The sequence below is a fragment of the Geospiza fortis genome, unplaced genomic scaffold, assembly GCF_000277835.1.
Source record: "Geospiza fortis unplaced genomic scaffold, GeoFor_1.0 scaffold275, whole genome shotgun sequence".
In the NCBI taxonomy this organism is placed as follows: Eukaryota; Metazoa; Chordata; class Aves; order Passeriformes; family Thraupidae; genus Geospiza; species Geospiza fortis.
The window spans coordinates 1,325,144-1,345,677 of record NW_005054341.1 but is presented as its reverse complement, the minus strand read 5'-3'; the positions used below and the strand labels follow the sequence as shown (position 1 = coordinate 1,345,677).

Below are 20,534 nucleotides of genomic sequence, written 5' to 3'. Positions count from 1 at the left end.
TTTTGTGCTTTTTCTTCCATTTAAACTTACAAATATTTAATAATCTGCAAACTTTCTAAATCAGACTGAATCCTGCAACCAGGCTTCTGACAGGGAACGCAATGGCAAATGAAGCTGAACAGACTCCTGTCTTTCACAAAATCATCTGACTTGGTGATCTTTGTGCCTCAGGGGTGTAAAGTCCATCTGACTTTATATTTACCCACAAGCTGCAGGCAGGAACACCAGGACTGCGTGAGGGTCAGAGTGAGCAGCACTTCCCTACCTGTAACAGCTGGGCCATGCTTCTCCCAACAGCATCCAAGGGAAAAAGGGTTTTTCCAAGTCCCTTGTGTCCAATAGGTCTAATAAACCAAAATATTACCAAGTTTTTATAGCAGGTGCTACCTTTTAGAGATGTATTCCCAGGAAGCCATTGCAAACATGGTCTAAGGACTGTTCATGGCAGCATCCCACGTGCTGAGAAAATGGCATCTTGTTTTATGTCAGATAAATACAAAGGGAGGGAGAGCAAAGACACAAACACCTCCCAGCCCCTTCATCCCCACTCTGCTGAGGGGCAGGGACCCAGCACTGAGGGACTTTCAGCCACACCAAATGTCACTGATTTCTTCTCATGTCTCAGGCACTGCTAATGAACATCTCCAGTCCCAGGCTGCCTGCAAACACCACGGTTCCAAACACCTAAAACTGGAGAGTTTTACTGAAAATCTGATAGAAGATTCAGCAAAGATGAGGCAAGCCTGAAGCCCACAGACAACCAGCCCAATGTGAGGAGGTCTCTTTTCAGAGGAATCCATCCCTGTGGCAGGAACAGCTTCAGAGCAGAGCTGCCCTCATCTCCCTGCTCTGCTGGTGCCAGGACACCAAGGGATGTGCCCAGCTCTTTGTTAGGCTGTCCCTGGCAGCTTCAGATCCCACCTCACCACGATCAGCTTCAGCAGTTACAGGCCAAACACTCGCTGCTCCCGCAGTTTACTGCCTGCAAGTGCTTCCTTAGAGAGTCCTTTCCTTAATGCCTCATTTTGCTTTTATGAGGGCAAATAGCATCAGAGCATCTGGAAGCATTAAAAAAGGTACAGTAAAAATCAGGTGAGTGCTACTCCATCCCCTCCTGCTCCTATTCACTCCTCAGGGCAATCTTTTGGCTTGTGTTTGAGCCGGGGAATTTCTGTGATGGCAGCTTCTGCATGGAGCCAGGAGGTCTGGAATAAGCACTGGAGATGAGTTGTGTTCTCTTGACATTATAAAGCTTTTCTATGTGTGTCCTTAAAATTAAGGTTGCGACCTTTGAGATCCTGCTAAATGAATTATCACAGAGTCTTCTACAACCTTCAACTTGCATCAGATTTCAGCTGAATGGCCCACAGCCTGTGGAAAAGCAACCGGAGCAGTGAGTAGCAAAGCAGGGAGGGAGAAAGAGCAAGGACAAACCAGGACAGTCATGGTTTGGTTTGTTAGGCTCAGAGGAACTAAAGACAAAGCCTTTACACAGACAAGTGCAGGGGGTTAAACCCAACAGAGCCCCAGAAGGAAGGAGATGTCAGCAGCTGTTTGAGCAGCTTGACTGGGCTCAGCTGGGCTGAGGGGAGCAGCCTCCAGCTGCCTCCTGCCCTGCTCAGGGACATTTGGGAGCAGGGAACCAACTGATGGATGCCATTTGTGACACTGCCACAGCAAGTGCCCCCTGACCTTGTGCTTCTGAGGCTGACCTAAGCTCAGGTTTTGACGACAGTTTAGAGGATCAGTCTAAGTCAGAACTGGTTTAGAACAGTTCCCAGCATTTACAGCATCTCGTGGTGAAGGGCTGACCTGCTGGAAACCCCTGAGCACAGCTGGGCCACCCAGGAGTGAGCCCCAGCTTTCCCCAGGGCTGGGAAATGCAACTCCTTCCTGCAGCTCTAATTCAGCTCCTTCCTGCACAGAACTAATTCAGTTTAGGAGAACTAAGGAAAAGGCAAAACTGACTGAGGACCTAAAAAGTACAACACCGCCCCACAAACCCCTTGCTGGCACTGTAACCCAAAATGCAGAAATTACAGTTTCATTGTCTGATTAAATACTGGAGCTGGAAGACTCTGGAGAGAATTTCTGTTAACAAAGAACCCAAATGCAGGCAAAAATAAAAAGGTGCTAATGGATTTTAGGGACTGCTTTTTGACAGAAATTGTTAGGTGGAGGAGTGAAAGAGGATAGAGTTATCCTGAAAAATCAGCTGAGAGTCTCTTTGCTAAAATAAAAAGACATTGCAGAGAAATTGAGTTTTGTTCACAGAGAAAAATCTAAAATTGCACCACTAAACCCACCAATAAAGCAGAACTTACACCCCCTGCCTCCCACCCCAGCCTTCAATCATCCTCCTACCTGGAGAACGCTGCCACATTCTCTGCCAGGGTTTCCTGGTCATCCGCCCCAGATTGGTAATAATCGAACACAGACTTGGGCAGGAAGCTTCTAGCATACTCCTCAAAATCTGCAATGCACACTGGCGTGCCAGACATGTCTGCAGATCTCACTGGCTTACTGTATTCCCACTCCTTTAAACTCTGGAGTTTGGCTGTAAATCATTAATATGGGACCTCATCAAGAGTCAACTTGTCTACGTTCCCCCCCCCAAAAAAAATAAATACACCAACTTCTTGTGTCATATTGGACTTCAGCACCATCTTATAGTTCATGTGGTCAGGGCCAACCTAAAAACATAAAATATGGTAAAAAGGAAGAAAATTAGTAAGCAAGGAAAGAAATATGTAGTCAAACCTCCAGTAACAGGAATGTACGTTCCCCTCTGTCATCCAAAAATACCCAGGAGACTGAAAGCAGAAAGAGTTTGCTCACACCCAAAAAGCAAAATCTTGATTTGGATGATTTCTAAAAGCAGGACCCAGCTGCACATTCAGGGTAACACCTAACACAGGTGAGATTGCAGTTATTGCCATTAGAATCCTGGATACACCAAGGCCAGTTGCAGAGACCCAGCTGCCAGACATCCTTGGGCAAACGGCTCCTGATTTTCAGGTAATTCCATCTCCACAACCCAGAGGGCTCTCATTATTCCTCAGGAGTCAGATTGCACCCACTGGCTGGAAATAAAATCATCTTATCAAAGACACAACCCTCATCCAAAGTGTAACAGACTTCAATAATAATTTTTGATTTCTCCTTGTTTTAAATTTTAAAAAATCTGCAGAGTTTGAAAGGGGCTTTCAGTAATTGTTTGACAGGGAAATTAAGAGTATTTCTTGTGTATATATTCATTTTTTCAGCTGCAGACTGTACATTAATATCAATTTACACACAATTACACCACAAGGCATTTGTCACATATCAGTGTCAGAAACAATTCAAATGCAAACTGCTTTAACCTTGGCACTTCACTGCGCTTGCAGCAAAAAACTGGGGACACATCTGCTTGCATTTATGTAAAGTTGGCATCATCTGTGCTAAAAACAGGTATTTATCCTGGAGCATGAGAAAGGAAGTGCTGCATGATAGCTGAGCATTCTAGTATGTGCAGCTGAGCTCAACCTTAATGAACTCAAAAGGTTTTTATGTTGGGAAGTCACAAAAATTTGTGGAGGCAACAATAGTGTGGCACCACTGTTCCCCTCTCCCTGTTCTGTAACATCTGTATTCTTCAAAACTCTTCCCACTTTGATATTTATTATTCCACTTGGATGCTTCTCTGACACATTCCCAGGATATTGGTGATTTACTTTAATTGTCCTAATTTGCCACTCAGGCTCAGAGTTCCTCTTCCCTCCCCTGCAGTGAAGTTTCTCAGGTGCCACCTTCTGTGGATCCTCCCACATGTGCCAGTCAGACCCCAAAGCTCCCCGGGACCACTGAATTCCTGATGCAACCCAGCAAACACCCCTTGGGATGCTCCTCAGAGCCCAGGGGCCCAAATGGAACTGGAGCCTCCAGCAGGATCCACCACTTCCCATGCTGGCTAGCTGCTGAGCTGGGCTGAGCTGGAAGGTGCCAGTATCAGCACACAGGGAGTAAAACTAAGGAAAACGTGAGATTTAATGCCAGGTCTGCCAGCACACCTGACACCAACACACACAGCTCCCCTCCAAGTAATTGGCTCCTCAGTTAATTTCTCTGGGTGAGATTTTCCCTGCCTGCTTAATGAGGCTTTGGCTGTCTGACCTTTAACCCTGGAGCCAAGGAACAGCATCCATTGTGGCTGAACAGCCGAGAGCTTGCCTGAGCAGCCACACAAACCTCACTGCCACAGTCCATGTCAAAAACCCAGCAGAGTCAGGGTGGTGTGAGCATCCCCTCCCAAAGCTCCTGCTTCTCCCCTGCTCCTTTGGCAGGAGCTACAAAAGGACAATGGGGTCACACCTGGAGCTCAGCTGAAGCAGGCTCTGCAATGGAAACTTCTCACTGTGGTTCAGAAAGATCAATCACCAATTCCAGAGGGAAAACCCCACAGAGGGTTATTGAACAGAGACACACCTTGTGGCTCAGAAAGCACTACTTGCAAAAGCCAAGAAGACTTCAGAGAAAACCCACAACATGCTTGTCTTGGTGGCTGTGACTTGCTAGAAAGGGAGACTTCTGCACAGCATTCCAGTCTGGAGCTGTGTCCTTCTGCAGGATCAGGGACAACATCAACAGTCTCCTGTCAGCACACCAAAACCTCTGCAGGGGAAACACGACCCAGCTGGGACTTTCTCCCTTCAGTTAGCTGCAGTAAAGATTAACTGGAGAAGTTAACTGCAGCATAGAACTCAAACATTTTAGTATACAAGCCATTGCCCATTTCTCAAGACTGCTGTGCAAAGCTATTTTATCAAGTACCTTACACAAGTAAAACAGTTATTTTTGCTTCTGAATTCCCCACTAACAATTTCTCTAAATAAAGTCATAAAACAGCCATTTTCTAGAGTGTTTTTGGACAGCATCTTACATCAGTCAAAGCTGAACCAATTCATTTTGTCCCCTCCAAGCCAGTCAGGAGAACCAACAGAAAATATTTGTGATTTTTACCCCAGCAGCCATCTGGCAACTCCACTGTGAGAGTCCAAGCAAAGGATGCTGCAGGGATGAGGACAGCTCCTTGGCCATTCAGCAGGTGCCTGCAACAGGCCCCTGGATGTCTCTTTTGGGAAGTCTGGACACTGCTGGGATGGCAGAGGAGCAGAGCACTGAGCAGAGGACTCATTCTCCTGGGAGGAGCTGGATGGTTCTGAGTGCAATGAAACCAATCCAGGGCAGACTTACAAAGTAGATCTCAGTGTTACTGCTGTCCCCACAAAAACAGCAACACAGACAGAAAAAGTGCCCTTATCAAGGTGATCTTGTCATTTTCTGATGTGCGACTGACACTTGGAATGGCCACTGTCCTTTCTGCATCCTCGGCAAGCATGCGAGACACAGAGTCACAAAAAATAGCCTTTCCATGTAAAATGGTAATTTAAATGAAAATATTAGGATAAATACATGCCCCCATTTGTTCCCTGTGTGTTTAAATACAGAGCTTTCCTTTCTCCTCAGGAAAGATGAAGTGAAAGTAAAAGCAGAGAGTTTTAGGTGTTTTTCTAATGGGAGAGGAATGAAGATGTTTGGTTAAAAAGAAGTCATCATCACAGTGCTCACTGAAGTGAAACACAACTTACTCCTCAGCAGAAGGGAATGACAGCACACACTACTGGGCAGCTGCATTCCCAGAGCTGGGACTTACCACTGGTCCAGTTCCAGACAGAAAAATCAAGTGTTTTACCACTTTAGTTCTCTTCAGTATTTCCTCTACAAAACTAGAGCTTGGATTTGTCTGATTGCTTGAACCTGATCAAAACCTGATCCAATTTTGCCTGTAGTACTCTATGTGATGTTTTCATGGAGAAAATTTCACATTCTCACATCACAAAAGAGAACAAGGAGTTGATAAAATAGCAAAGAAAACGCTCCCAAGGCTTCATTTGATACCATTCCAACTTGCACTTTGCATCCAGGAATGAACACAGTGGAAAAGAAGAACAGCAAAGTGAGTGGCAATGGCCCAGGCCCTGCAGCTGCTCTGTTCACAGGGAGAGGCAGCTCAGGTAACTCACCTGAGCAGAAGGAATCCAGGTGCCAGATCCAGCAGCTGCTCCAAGGAGGTCCAGGGATGGTTCCTGGCTGTCCCTTCTCCCTCTGCACAGCTGCCCCTAGAGCCTATTCCTGCAGCACTGCCTGGAATGTGAACCACAACCTGAGGATGGCTCTTCAGGTCTGTACATTTCTTGCTGGGCTCCAAATCCCAGAGGGAGTCAGCACAGCTTCGGCAGTCAGGGGATTTCTCAGGGAGTGAAAAGAACTACCTCACGTGCAGGTGAAGCCTTTAAGGGTTCAGTTATGCTGTTCTGCCCAGCTCCATTCTGAACCTCTGAGAGGCCTGGGTTCCTCCAGGGAAACCCTCCAAAAGGAAGCAATTCATTGATGTCCAGGTTCCTTTTAAAGATTTTAAGGAATCTTCACAAATCACAACCTCTATGATTAATTGGAAGATCAGCGTTATTAAAAAAAAAACAACAACCAAACCTTTTGTTAACAACACAGATGAGCCAGCTTTGCATTGAGGAAATGAAAATGACTCCAAGCAGGTCATAAATACAAAACTTTATGTGGCATTTCAGTAAAAATACGCCTAAGTATAAATTTGCAACACTTTGATGTAACAGACAACCCTGTGTAACATTTCCAAGAAGAAAACCCACATAACACGTGCCACTCCCACAGGGGCAGTAGATACAGAGCATTCCAAGACACACATACAAGTTTCACACAGATCCCAAGGACAGCAGGTTTGGAATGCTGGATGGATTTCCAGCCTCTTGAAAAAGGAACCTGCCAGATTTTTTCCATGATTTGCTATTAAGCATTCCCATTCCAGTGGCATGCAGCCCAATTGATATTTAAATTGCTTCTCAACAATTTTAAATTAATTTTGACACACAGCTCCAGTTCACAAGCCTTAAGGCCCTGTCTTTCATCAAAACATTTTGAACAGTGCCAACAGCAGCTTCTCCAAGGCCCTTTTTTTCTGTACTGAGGCTGCAAGAGCAAAATCCATTTCTTCGTGATTAATCCTCACAGAACAGAGATAACAGTACACCCAGATTGCACAAAAGGTTGATCCTGACTTTTTGGAAACACACCAAGTTTAAAACTATTGTCATGGTCTAATTAGCACTACTCACATGATTTAATTAAAATGTGTTTTAGTGGAAAAATACCTGATCCTGGAAGGTATATTGACATGACACTCCTACTGCACAGCTAATAGTTTTTCTGTTAAACACCAATTCAGCCTTTACAGTGTTTGCTGCCTGCTGTTTCCCAGATAAATATTAGTCAACACTGTAGCGTGATACTGGAGATACTCAGTAATTTTCCTACAAACATAAAATTAAGTTGGAGAGATCCATGGTTGCAGTGTCACGTTTTCTAAGCAAAGCCTTAGCCACAGTTCAGTGATCTTTGTAGTAAGCTACACCAAACCACATCAAATCAGGTCACACCCAGCCAGCACTAATATTCCCTACTTTACTCATGAAAAACACAGGAAGAACATCCATCCTCTGTTCAAGAACCCTCAGAAGCCTGACCAAGCTCATTTCTAGATTCACCAGACAGATCTAAGCTGCTGTCACCTGCTGCCTGCTTACTTAATCCCAGCTCATCAGTGATCTTGCAGCTCAGTCTGCCACGATGGAAAACACTTCCTATCTTTGGTTTAATAACCCAAACCCAACTGTGATGTGCCAGGACAGAGGAAATGCGAGTAGAGAACTCAGACACACCACACAAAGGGGCTTCTGATCTCTCCCACAGCATCTCACAGACCACATGCCTTTTAGGACAAAGCGCCATTTGTGGGTTTGTTTGTTTGCTTGTGAAATCCACAGGAAAACCAAACTCTTGAGAGAACACCTTTTTCTCTTCCAAGTGCACAGTTCTTCCCTTCCCACTGTAGTGGCCACACAGTTCTCCTGGTTTCTGCAGGCAGAAGTGTAGCTTTTAACAGGTTGCTGTGTGCCTCACCTACTGCTGGGTCAGCTTTACACCTGCTCACTGACATGGGACAACACCCAAACACCACAAGCTCTTCTCAAGATAGTGCAATGTGTAGATATCATCAAGTCTATGTTTCCACCCATGTGAAAGCACATTTAGAGGTGTCCACTACATGGAAATCCAACTCCAGACTGGGAGTACTCCTTAAGAAATTTCAAATTCAGGATAAGCAGTGTCATTTTCTTCTTTGAGCAGCTCTAGCAGACAAATGCCGAGTTTCTACCATACAGATTGAAAACATATGGGACAGGACACAGATGGGAAAGTTGAGCTTTCTTGGCAATTATGTTCTTTCTAAGCATCAAAAAACAACAACAACAAAACTTTCAACACAAATTGGCCCTATTAATCTCAGTCTCAAAGGAAACCAGCATTTTGCATTTGCAGCTTCTAATAAGAGATGATCTCATCTCTGATTACTCTTCGTTCTTGAAGAACAAGATGAAATTCATGCATGTTAGCAAGGTTTATGCAACATATATATATATTTTAAAATAATATCAAGATTAGGACACATCTTACGTTCATGGTCATACATCATCAAAGCAGGAACATACAGAATCTCATGGAGGGTACTCCTCACCAAAAAAGACTTACATATTAACCCAAAGGAGTGATACACTGATATGTTTAATGACCCAAGCCTAACCACCTAATGCTGTCTACCTGACAAGCCAATTTCACTTTACACAGTTCAACACATGCACATTTTTCTGATAGAAGCAGCAAAACCAAAGCTCCTCACCCCTGCCCACCTGTGCCCCTCTATTTCCACAATGTGATGATCCCAAAAGTAGAAAAGTGATCCAAGGTAAAACTCTAAGTGCCTCTTCAGATAGCATCACTAAAGCAGCCTGAGTTCTGCCAAAAGCATTCCAAGCTGGAAATGGCAGGACTGCACTGCACATGACAAACTTGTACTGGCAAGATAAACACAACTTATTGACTCCAAAGTGAGCATTTCCTGCTGCAATCTCCTGGTGGGAATAAATTACCAAAAGAAAAAAAAAGTAGTTGTGCTTTGGCAAAATTTCCCCCGACCAAAATAAGTTCCTTTAAACCTTCTAAAAGTTCCAGTGCATTTTAAACACTTAGCTACCGCTCCCTTCCTGCCTGAGGTTTTTAATTACTCCCACTCCTTGGGTCAAACAACACAAGCTGCACAGCCTCTGGATCACCAAAAACTGACACATCTGGGGGTGAGCTGCAGGACCAACTTCCAAAACAAATCCAAACAGAAAGGTGCTTCAGCGGAAAGTGATAAAAACGAACCCATGGTACACAACATTTCTGACAGAAGACCAGTAAAGTGCCTCCTTTCACTAGTGAATTGTCTCTGTGCTTCTGTGGCATTTGGGAACAATCAACATTCAGACAGAAAAGTCACAATCCTGCCAAGCTATCATGGAGTTAAAGGTCCTGATCTTGCCCAGGTCAGTCCCTAGAGGGACACACAAACAATGATCATTTCAGAGCTGGTGAACTGAGGCTGACACCCCCTTTTTCTCTGAGGACATGAAACAGATAAGACACTGATTCTGATTGTCACGGCTAAGGTCACACAATACACAAAGAAAGTAAGCAAGTACTAAGCTTAAAAAAAGAGGAGCCTGCTGGCAGAGCAGAGCTTTGCGTAAACACCAATGACAAATCAAGTGTAAGCTCCAGCTTCAGACCCTGGAGGGGCCTGACACTTCTTTGGTCCAGGTGTACAAGAGACACCACGGGGGAAGCTATAGTTCCTTCTCCGCGCCCTGACTCTTCCGCTGCCTCACTGTGCTTTCAGTCTCTGATTCAGCTAAAGGCTGCTCGCTTAAGTCTTCTGTTTCTTCTCCCCCTGATTCTTTTCCAAGCGCTAAATCCTCCTCTGACTCATCAGCACTCGAGTTTGCTGCATCTTCTCCATCTGAGAGATCTCTGACGTCGGCGGCCTCATCGGCGGAGAGGCGCGCGGCCTCGTCCGGCTGCTCCAGCGCCGCGTTCTCCGCGTTCTCCTTGCTGATTGCTTCTTCTAAACAAAGCAGAGACTGCAGTTAGACTGACTCCCACGGCAAAGCCTTCCCGAGCTGCAGGGACATGCTCTGAAATACTGATGAACATTATTATAATGGATTACAGTTATTACTCCAACTGGGACTGGAACCAGATGATCCTTAAAGTGCCTACCGACCTGAACTGTTCAGTGGTTCTGCGACTGAAAACTTTTCCTTATTTTTCAGTTATTTCCTTAAATCTTCAGTAGATTTCTCCTCCACTTCCATTACTTTTCCTTGCATGTTAGGCACAGATGGACTTTCATTTTATTCCACTGAGTTAAAAGCCAAAGACAAACCAATTTTACTTGGCTCCTGGGTTATTGGTTCACACCTAAGATCTGAACAGTGTGTGGCCCTTCCTCCTAAAATTTACACCTGAAACTACAGCTCCTCAGCCTCTTAAAGAGTTCTTACCAGGTGTTTCAGCTCTGTGTTTTGACTTGGCTGGGCAGAGGCAGTCTGAAATCAAAACCAGGACCTGTGGAAAGGAAAAAGACATTTATTAGCATTAATAAAAACAGCATTTATTGCCAATTGCAAAAGTCCCTGCACTCATTCCTTTTAGACAGATATACACAATCAAATTTACAAAATTCTATTATCTTGCTTAGAGATAAGAGCTAAATAAAAACATGGAAAAAAGTGCATTCTCAGTGTGTACTAACCAGCATTCCCTGCCTTCTACTACCCATTTTCTGCCTCCTACTTTCCTAAATTTATTCAGTACTGACACCGCTCACAGCTGAAGAACAGCTCAGAACACAGTTTGAGAATTTTTACTTTCTGAAAATTTATGAAAAAAATCTTGGTCAAGATTTCCTGTATTTTGGGATGTTATTCCATTCTTATCCCTGGCTCCCCAGTACAGGTGTGTGTTCCACCTTTTGTGCTCATTATTTGACCAGCCCAGTGCAGAATTCAAAATGCCAGGAAGACATTTGTGCCTCACTGTCACATGCTAAGAATAGTGCACAGAAAAAGACAGAGCTGACACCATGTGAAAGAAATATATTTCAATCATTGAAAAGCTTTTTGGAAAGAGCTGGGAGATGAACTTCACATTTTTTCAGCAGGGGGATTTTTTAGTGAAGGAGTAAGAAGGAAAGTTTCTTTTAAAACATGATATTCACTTGCTCCTAGTTATACTAAAACTTGTTTTGCTCTCATCTGTGAAAATCTACCATCTAGAAAAATGCAGCTGTTGAAATTGAATAATCAAAAGCATTTGCCTGTATAAAACAATTCTGTATGCACATTGAGCATAAAACATGGTTTTGCCTAAATTCAAATTTCAGCAGCATTGAAATCACATCCCAGAACTACTGGGAAATACATTGACAAAAATTTTTCTTTATTTCACTAATATTTGGGCTGAAGGGCAGAGATCCACATCCCAGAAACAACTTTTGCACATCCTACAAGGAACAGTGACCTAGCAGCAGGCTAAACCAGTTACCAGCAGAACTGTTTGAACTGTCCTTGCAGTTGCAGAATGCACTTGTGGAACAAGAAACTAACCTAACTAACCTGAAAAAACCTAAACCCCCAAATCTCCAAAGCTCAAAAATATTTTCATCCTTTGATTTTGAGTAACAGTGTGTCAGAACCCTTCCACTGCTGACCCCCACAAGACCAGTTCTTCTGTGGTTAGTAAAACTCCCCACAAAGCCTGTGTTCTTAGAAAGCTGGAGTCCTGACCAACTCTGACCACACTTTCCACCCTTAAGTAGAAAAGTCTTAGATACAAAAAGGCCAATACAAGAATCCCTCCGTTTGGTGGATAGACTGAACAAATCTAAATAGAAGCATTTTATAAGAATTTGATAAGATTTCATAAGAAGGTGACCTGATTTGTATTGAGGGCACTGTCCAAATGCTTCTTGCCCAGGGAGAGGCCTGGGGCACTGGCCACCTCTCTGGGGAGCCTTCTGCAGTGTTTAACCACTCTCTGCTTCCTCATGTCCAGTCTAAACCTCCCTGGCACCGCTTTAACCCTCACTCTGGGTGTCACAGGGAAGAGATATTAGTACTCACTAATATATTATTAAAGCAATGTACATTCAAATATATCTTATGAGCAAAGTTGGTTTTATTTTTTTCACAAGATAACAATGCAAAGCAAGAGTTCTAGTTAACCAAAAAAAAAGTAATGTTTTCTTACCAAACCCAGGAGCAGGCCAATCAGTAAGGTAGCTAAGATGAAGACGGCATAGGAAATCCAAACATGAACTCCAAGAGTGCCAGTGAGGTAGTTATGAATTTGCTGGAAATTAGAACAAGATCCTTAATAACTTCATACCTAAACCACTTAGGATTTCTACTGCCAACACCACTGCATGCATTGCTGTCTAATTAAGAGCTTCCATTTAACAGTATTTATACTGAAGTTTTCCCCTTTTGACACCATTAAATCTTGGGGGTTTTTACTAATTTGTTCACATGAAAAGGCTTTTTAAGCAGAGGACGCACAATCCCTCTTCCCAAAGACATTCAGCACTACAGATGCCACACACAACCTTCACTGCAGATGGATGGATGAGGAGCCTTGCAGGAAAGTATCACAACATCCTCCATCCTTATGTGGCATCTGCTCATTAACTAAAATAAAGCCCTTCAGCTCTTCCTTAAGATTTTTAGCTCTTAAAAGGAGCCACACACTCTAAATATACACTAAAATTATTTCACTTCTAAAGGTAAATATAATAACCCAAATACAGTATTAAGATTTCTTTCAAACTTTGGTCTGTTCCTCAAACCTACAAATTCAACTGGTTGAATCAAGCAGCACACGGAGTCAGTGAGCTGGTGGGAGGTCAATTATGACATTAAATCTCTTTCAAAACAAACCACAATCAACATTTACAGGAGTTTAAACACAAAAATTCCAGAGTCTTCTTTTTAAATGTCAGAACATCTTCTGATATTTGTTAAGGCCTAAGCAAAGACAGCAGAGCAGGAGGAGTGAGGAAATGTACACCTGAAATATTCATCTAAGTGCAACACAAATTAGAGCTTTCTTCCCAGGACAGCTAATCTTTCAGGAAGGAGACTATACAGACCCAACACCATTTCAGAGCAACCATGGGAGAGAAGCATCAGAAGGCTATAAAAAGTAAATGTTATCCAGTGAAAGAATCAAAGATACACAACTCAGAGCTCTGCTTGATTCTAATGTTAGTTTGGTACTTTGTAGAAGTGATACAAACTTGTTCCAACTCTCACCTACATTTCTTTTCTGAAGGACATGTTACAATAGTAACATATTTTGCTGCAATCAAATACAGTCTCTCAATCTCACTGACACTCAAAGGTTTTAAGAGGATGTTTCCTGACCAGAATCTGAAAATTGTCAGTATTTGGATGACATGGAAAAACTTGGATAGCCCCCAGATGAAAGCATCTTGAAATATTTTAGTGTAAAATATGTTTTAATATTTTAAATATTTTTTAATATCAGTGTAGCTAAGCATTTCTCCTTTACATCTGATAATTACTCTATTACCCAAATTCATCATGTTCCTATACACAAGTGGTGTTGCCAGTTTGAACCCCAGACCCAGAAATTATTACTAAAAAACCCCTTGTCCTCCCTTCTCCTGTGCAATACACAATGCAACTCCCATAAAAGGAAAATAAAAATATTTAGTTATGTACTGACTTTTAAACATATAATCATTCTAAGCATAAAAAGGAGTATGGAAAACACCACACAGGTACTTACCCTGATCCATCCTGAGAAGTGAAACAGCCCTGCCATGCCATGCATCCTGGAAAACAAGGAAATGAAAGGACAGGTTCACAGCAGCCCTGCAGCTCCTCTCCCCATTCCTAAATATCCTACAGCTCCTCTTCCTTCTCACATGGAAAATAAAGACCCTCTCTGGATCTCTGATGTGAATTTATATATAATGGCTTCAGCCAGAATGAACTGCAGGCCACACACATCTTTGGTTCATCTTTTGTGCCATGCAAGCTTTCTACAATATTTCTAAGCAAATCCCTCTCTCTAAAAATAAATTCTTATACATCCTGTAAGCACTACACTGTTTGCTATTCCAAAGGGAGACAAAAGTCTCTCTTGTAAAGAAATAAACATGAAACCCTTAAAGCTAAAGTAGCAGCAGCCAGAAGTCATGAAGCAGTAATTTACATAAACACACACTTGATTCCAGGACTCAGCAGATATTAGAAATGCCACTTTACATAATGATCGGTGGCTGTATTTTTTCTTTTAATCTCTTTTCAAAGATGACATAAACAAGCCCCAGCAGGCACAAACAAAAGCAAATGCAGAAAATAAGCTGCCTTTATAGGTGAGAACCTGGGAATCAGGCTGTCAATACTGATGGCTTCTGCCATCAGTCTACGGAATAAAGGCCTTTTGTCTTTAAACTGTCAACACAGGACCCTCGGTGAATAATGAGATATAAAACATTGTTCTTGTTAACAAAAACCAAGTGTTACATTATAGAAGATGGAGACTTCCATCCTGCCACAGGTTCCACAGCTTCCCATTTCCTCTCTAGGATGTAGCCTTGGAGATCTTCCAGGGTGCGGGAGCCGCGGTATCTGCGAAACACTCCATCGTTGGCACTGCAAAACAACCCCCATCAGCACATACAGCCCCAAACTCCAGGGGAAAAACCCAACCAACACCCCACAGACACTACAGATCTCACTGGCTCAGACCTGAGGGTTTGGGAACTGTAATCCAGCATGGAAAAACCTCAGGTTTTAAAGAGCAGGCAGTTTTACCACTTATAAAGCTGCTATTCTTCTTAAATATTCACTGGCACTACAGCAAATACACAAAGCACATGACGTTAACAACCAGACCAACTCTTAATACAAGTCAGAATTAAATGTGCACATACATATGTATTTGTTTGTGTATCTGCATGACTCCTAATACTCTGACTTAATGAAAGGTTCAATATTTTAAGGCTAGCATCACCTTATTGGAGAGGAGATAGAGCAAATGTCCGCTCAGCTCCATATTTAATAGTATGGGTAACAGGGAAACTTAGTAAAGTCACTTAAAATAAAGAAAAGCTTCCCATAAAGACTCCATCATGCAATCAAAGCTACAGTAACCTGAGCTGAAATCAAAAGTCACTATTCCTTCATTTTCCCTACTTTTCAGTTATAGATTAAATCAAATGACAACAGCTGCAGTTTCCACTATGACACACTTACTGGTAAATTGTAGGAAGTGTTGTGACAAAGAAACGACCACTCAAGCCTAGAAAGGGAAGAAAACCACACAAACAGTTCAGTAACACTGAAATTTCTCAGCATTCTGACATCCATAAATTGCTACATATCTGTATTTTAGAGGAGGCTGCACAGCTGTCACCATTGTTTTGTAAATACAGGTTAACAGTTTGTCCTCAGAATTGCCACAAACAGTAACAGATACTGAATATTGGTTATAAATAAAGGAAGAATGTTTAGCTTGAAGGATGTTTACTGAGAGGTAATTTTCCTCATCGATGGATTTGCCTCCCCAGTATTTGCCCACAGCTGAAGTTTTGGACCAGCCCAGCATTAGATGCACTCAGAGTCCATCAGAAAGTGCTGAATTCCTACAGACAGCAACTGCAATTCGCATAAAGTACCAGTGTAAAGAGTATGGTTATTTAACTTTGCCTTTTAGAAAATTCTGTGAAAATCTTCTGGGAAATGAAGGCCTTATGCAGCCTTCAATAAAGCAAACAGCTCTAGGCAACAGAATTAGCCATGGAATAGCATTGTTGCAAGAGAGTTTCTGCCTTTAGAGACAAAGATGAGCCATACTGAAATAAGCCAGGTATTTTTAAAAGTTTCACTGGTAATGTTTTCCTCAGTGTGAATTCCTCTATGGAATAGGCAAAAAAGGGTTATGGCTTTTTTGCTGTTTGGTATTTTGTTTGAAGACATGTAAAGCAAATGATATTTAAAGTTCCAGAAAAGAACGCTTCTTTACTTCAACTTCCGAGCTCTCTGCCTGTATTGCTATGAGAGGCAGGGTGATGAAAAACTTTCTGAAACAGCTAAAAGTTGTGCCAGCACAGGGAGATACAAACCAAACAAACCCACAAGTGTGGCAGCAGAATTAATAAAGCAGACAGCACAGCTGCACAAGGAAAAGTGGGTGGAGAGTCACAAAGAACATAATTAGCTTAACAACAGAGAAAGTCATGGGAACACTGACAGGCTTTTTGAAGTTCTTACAAATGCCACTCAGGCAAAGGAAATAAAACAGCTCAAACCTCTCACCTGTGGCCTATCCTGGAGTGAACACTCAGAAGCAACTCTGAAATCTAAAAGTTATGAAATGCATCTAAGCTCCCCCAATATTTTTGGTGGAAGTTTGCTGGTTATCTAAGGCACCTGCCTAGATTGGTAAAACCAGATGCGAGTCAGCTACAAAATTTAACAATACATTAAATTGTTTTGGTGCCTGTTTAATACGATTTTGAATTGGCTACAGTTAAGCATCTGTCTCTGTCTGCAAATGGGAAACTGACACCCACTATGAAATCAGCAGTTAATCAAAAATTTAAAACCCTTTTATCTGAGGTATTTCAGAGATATGCACACCTCTGAAAATGTACAGAGAATAGAGTTGTCATCTAAAACTCTAGCAAAACTTCAGCCAACAACTACTCAAAGACACAGAAGATCCAAAAAGTCTTGTTGTAATTGACAGGTGAATGTTGTGATCAGGAGCTTAAAAAGGCACCACAAATATGCAGAATTTAAGGGTCTAGAAGCATCTGCACTATGTGCTTGCTCCACACTGAATGTTTCAATGCAGAAGATGAGGCAAGAGGAAGCACTTTAAGGTTGGAACATCAAGGACTGAAATGTGCTGTGAAGCCATTAAGACTCTGGTGGATTCATTCTTCAGGCATCTCCTGCAATTAAGCACCATGAATGGCCACTTTCTCCTTCGGTTTGGGAAGTGCAATTTTATGTAACTCTGCACTCATCTCGTGGTTTTCCCCTAATTTAACACATTTTGACTACTTTCAATTCAATGAAGGGGTTACATAACTGAGACTAATTAAAGTACCATTGTGCAATCAAGAAAGGAGACAGAGCACTTAAATACAACTGAAAGGCTGATGCAAAGCCCACAGTAAAAATACCTCAGTAACTTTGGAGAGCTCCACAGAAACTCCTATCTTCCAAATTACATCAGCACCAAAGGCCAAACACGTAACAAATGTTTGTTTTCCAGTTTGAGCATTCCTTACTTCTAGAAGTGCCTGCAGCTCCCAGTGCTGAGCTGGATGTTGGAGGTTATATTACATGAGTTTTGGTACAAATTCATCATTTTGGTCAGTCCTTGGACTCAGAAGAAACCCATGCTTACGGGTCAGGACTTTCAGCAACATAGAAATTCAAAAATTAAGTTTACCTCTATTTAAACAAGGTAATATTAAAATTCATCTGTTTATTACACTATATAATGACTAGAATAGGCAGCTTTTTGATACCAGATTTTTTCCTATACTTGTGAACTTTTAACAAGACATGAACCTACACAGGGTCTAGAAATGCTGGCATTTTCTTGTCAACTTAGATTGCTGATTCTGAGACCAGAGTTTTGACACAGTAAATCTGTTCAGCATGTATTCAACTAATAAACACATTTTTCACACACTTTATAAAGCAAAAACAAAGAAAAATCAGGGAAGTCTGGCCTTTTTTTCCTAATAACATCTCATCTATCAGTCTTTTGATACTGCTGATAAAACCCTTTATCCCCTTAAAGCCCAAACAAGCATGAAGCATTCTCAGGAGATGCAGAGGCTCATACAATATTAATATTGCTTGTACAAAGACACATTCAAAGCTTTGAAGGGAGTCACCAAAGGAATAAATTAGATTGCACTTGTGCTTCTGTGAACAGTTAGGGAAGTGTTTTTATAAACATATTTGCATATGTGCATCACCAACAGGAAACACCAACAACATCTGTACTATAAAGCACTGCCACAATTAAAGCAGTCAATAAACCAGCAACATGCTGGAAACAGAAACTTTTAATTAAAACAGGATTGCTCTACCACACCCTGAAATTCTGCTAACAGGAGGCTACAGAGCTGGAATCTTCTGCAGACAGGTTGGAGGAATGACACAGGCAACAGCTTCCAGTGCAGAAGATTAAAATAGAGAATAAGCCTCTGGTAAGTCAGTATTAAGCCAAACCACCCCCCCAATTCTTTAATCCTCCAAACTGAGTTTATAAACTTCAGCTCAGAATACAAACTGTATGGAGAAACAAAGTGTAGAGAACATGATTTTGACTTGGAAGCCTAAATAAACAGCAAATGGTGGTTGTGCTGAATAATTCTGCTATTGAAAGACTCTGTTGGATGCAGTACCTGGTTCCTGAGTGACATCCACTTTCCCGACGGCGATGCCGAGCCGCTCGCTCTCCTTGGCAAAGCTCTCCCAGGTGGGCTCCAGCTGCCGACACGCCGGGCACCAAGGCGCGTAACTGAGGGGGAAGGCAGGGAAATATTTTATACCCTTCCATTACAGACATGCAAATTGATCTATCATACAGACAATGTACAAACACGTCAATCACAAAGGAAAAAACCCACAGTTTTTCTTAATCAAGTCAGTTTTTCTTAATCAAGTCTATTTTTTTTATCAATTCCTATGTTCCTCCCCATGTTATTAGAGCAAAACAAATCACAGATTTGAGAAATTCATATCCAAACTCCTCACCACTTGTGATTTATTCTATATACATAGGAAATAAAATAAATTTCCATGGCAGCTATCTGAATTATTGAAGCCAGGCTGTCCTTTGAAGTAGCATCCTTCATTGCAGCATTTTGTATTGATTTCCCACACCTCAGAACTTCCTGAAATTGCATTTGCCTTAGCCCACTACTCCATACATCACAACATGCCCTTTTTGATAGCAGCCATGAGAGACTTGAAAAGAGCACACATCAAATTCCTCCTGCTCATACTTCTCGTCCTGTTTTTACCCAGGATTCATTTCAGAAAAACAGGAGTGCTCTTTTCAAGAGCTGACTTTCCTACACTCTCAATCCGAAGAATTAAACCAATTTTGCACCTATTGGTAATGTCAATCTGGAAACAGAGCAGCTAACATAAAGGATAACATCTGATAAAACTGATGATAAAAATCCCTTTTTTCCACCTTTCTGTATTTTAGCCTAACTTGGTTGGCCAAGTCTGCAGGGAACCAGGACTGGGAGGTACAGACTGAGCTGGGGCAATTGCCCATGCACACACTCAGCCTTTTACCAGTTATGGGGTTTAATTTGTCTTTTTAAGTCAACATCACTCTGTGTGAAAGCATCTGCAAAAAGGACATAAATCTTATCCCGCCAAGAGACAGCCCCTCAGTATCTTGCCAAAGGATGCTGGAAACAAGTCTCACATGCAGTGATGTTCTCCATTGTGCTGCTGGCCCAGAGAGAGCTTTTAATAACAGTCTGGCAGGTACTGTACTTTACCAACAGGATTATTTCATTATACAAAAGCTTGACTGATAAATAAGAACCTGCAAACATCCATCAGATAAGGCAGCTGGTGTTGATCTAAAATGAAAGAGAGAAGGTTGACTGTTTTCTAAATCCAGCTTCTCTAGATGTCTCAAATTCACACCATGAGATTTTCAAAATAAATACATCCTTTAGCCTGGTTTATCTGATTTTGGAATAGAAATTTCGACCCCATCAAAATTTATATTTACATTTGACATCCATGAGCATCTTTTCTGAGTGAAGTGGAATACTCAATACACAACTAACACTTATATGATTAAAGTATTTCCTTTAGTTCAAAGCAGCATGAAAATCTATCCATGTCACAGTTCAGCAGTGACAGGATGTAACAGTGAATTTCACAAAAAGCTATGGTTGTTGGCTAATTTTTAGTATGAATATTGGACATGGGATGGCAATAGTTCCATGTAATGCTACAAGATCCAGCCACTCCAGCTAAACATTGGCACAGATAATCAGGATTAAAATATTTGCTTTACGTTCCCGAAATTACACATCCAATTCTTGCCAGCCAGGAAACAACCTGTCCCCACATGCTCAAGAGACAACTTGTAACAGACACCAGATTTCTGCAAGTTACCACTGCTGTTTACCTCCACACCCTCACCTTCCTGAAGCTTTCATGTGTGCATTTGTTGTGCAAGGAATTCATGCCTGCCTCCTGGATATAACAAATAAATTACATTACCAAAGCTTTATTGTGGCTCTTTCTTAGTCTTAAAATACTGAAAGTGTAAGGGGAGGTAAGTTACTGAACAGTAAAATACTCACACTTTGGACATCTTACCAAAAGTTTGAAAAAACTTTCTGCATCCTGAAGGACTGAGGGAAGTACTTGATTTCAACAGGGTTTTTAGAACTGTGGCAGATTTGTATTTCCAAAATA

The 20,534-nt window shown here is 41.9% G+C and overlaps 2 protein-coding genes across 2 annotated transcripts in view; both read right to left on the bottom strand.

Moving 5' to 3' along the window:
• HAO1 (hydroxyacid oxidase 1) overlaps positions 1 to 2,501 on the bottom strand; it is a 20,764-nt gene extending 18,263 nt beyond the window's left edge. The window contains 1 exon segment of the mRNA XM_031058304.1: positions 2,365 to 2,501. Within this exon segment, the coding sequence (XP_030914164.1) occupies positions 2,365 to 2,501 (137 nt within the window).
• Positions 2,502 to 6,595: 4,094 nt separating this feature from the next.
• On the bottom strand, positions 6,596 to 20,300 carry TMX4 (thioredoxin related transmembrane protein 4). The gene is made up of 8 exons (XM_031058273.1): positions 20,256 to 20,300; positions 18,482 to 18,629; positions 15,303 to 15,348; positions 14,571 to 14,699; positions 13,828 to 13,873; positions 12,268 to 12,369; positions 10,521 to 10,584; positions 6,596 to 10,081 (listed from the first exon to the last, which is right to left on the bottom strand). Exons 1-8 carry the CDS (start codon positions 20,298 to 20,300, stop codon positions 9,804 to 9,806), a joined length of 858 nt encoding a protein of 285 aa, XP_030914133.1. The 3' UTR covers positions 6,596 to 9,803.
• Between the last annotated feature and the right edge of the window lie 234 nt (positions 20,301 to 20,534).

Coding starts and splice junctions, on each gene's coding strand:
- TMX4 (XM_031058273.1), bottom strand. CDS start 20,300: ATGAATTCCTTGCACAACAAATGCACACATGAAAGCTTCAGGAAG. Junction 15,349..18,481: donor GGATGTCACTCAGGAACCAG/GTACTGCATCCA, acceptor TTCCCTTTCTAG/GCTTGAGTGGTCGTTTCTTT. Junction 10,585..12,267: donor TTGGCCTGCTCCTGGGTTTG/GTAAGAAAACAT, acceptor TCCTTTCCACAG/GTCCTGGTTTTGATTTCAGA.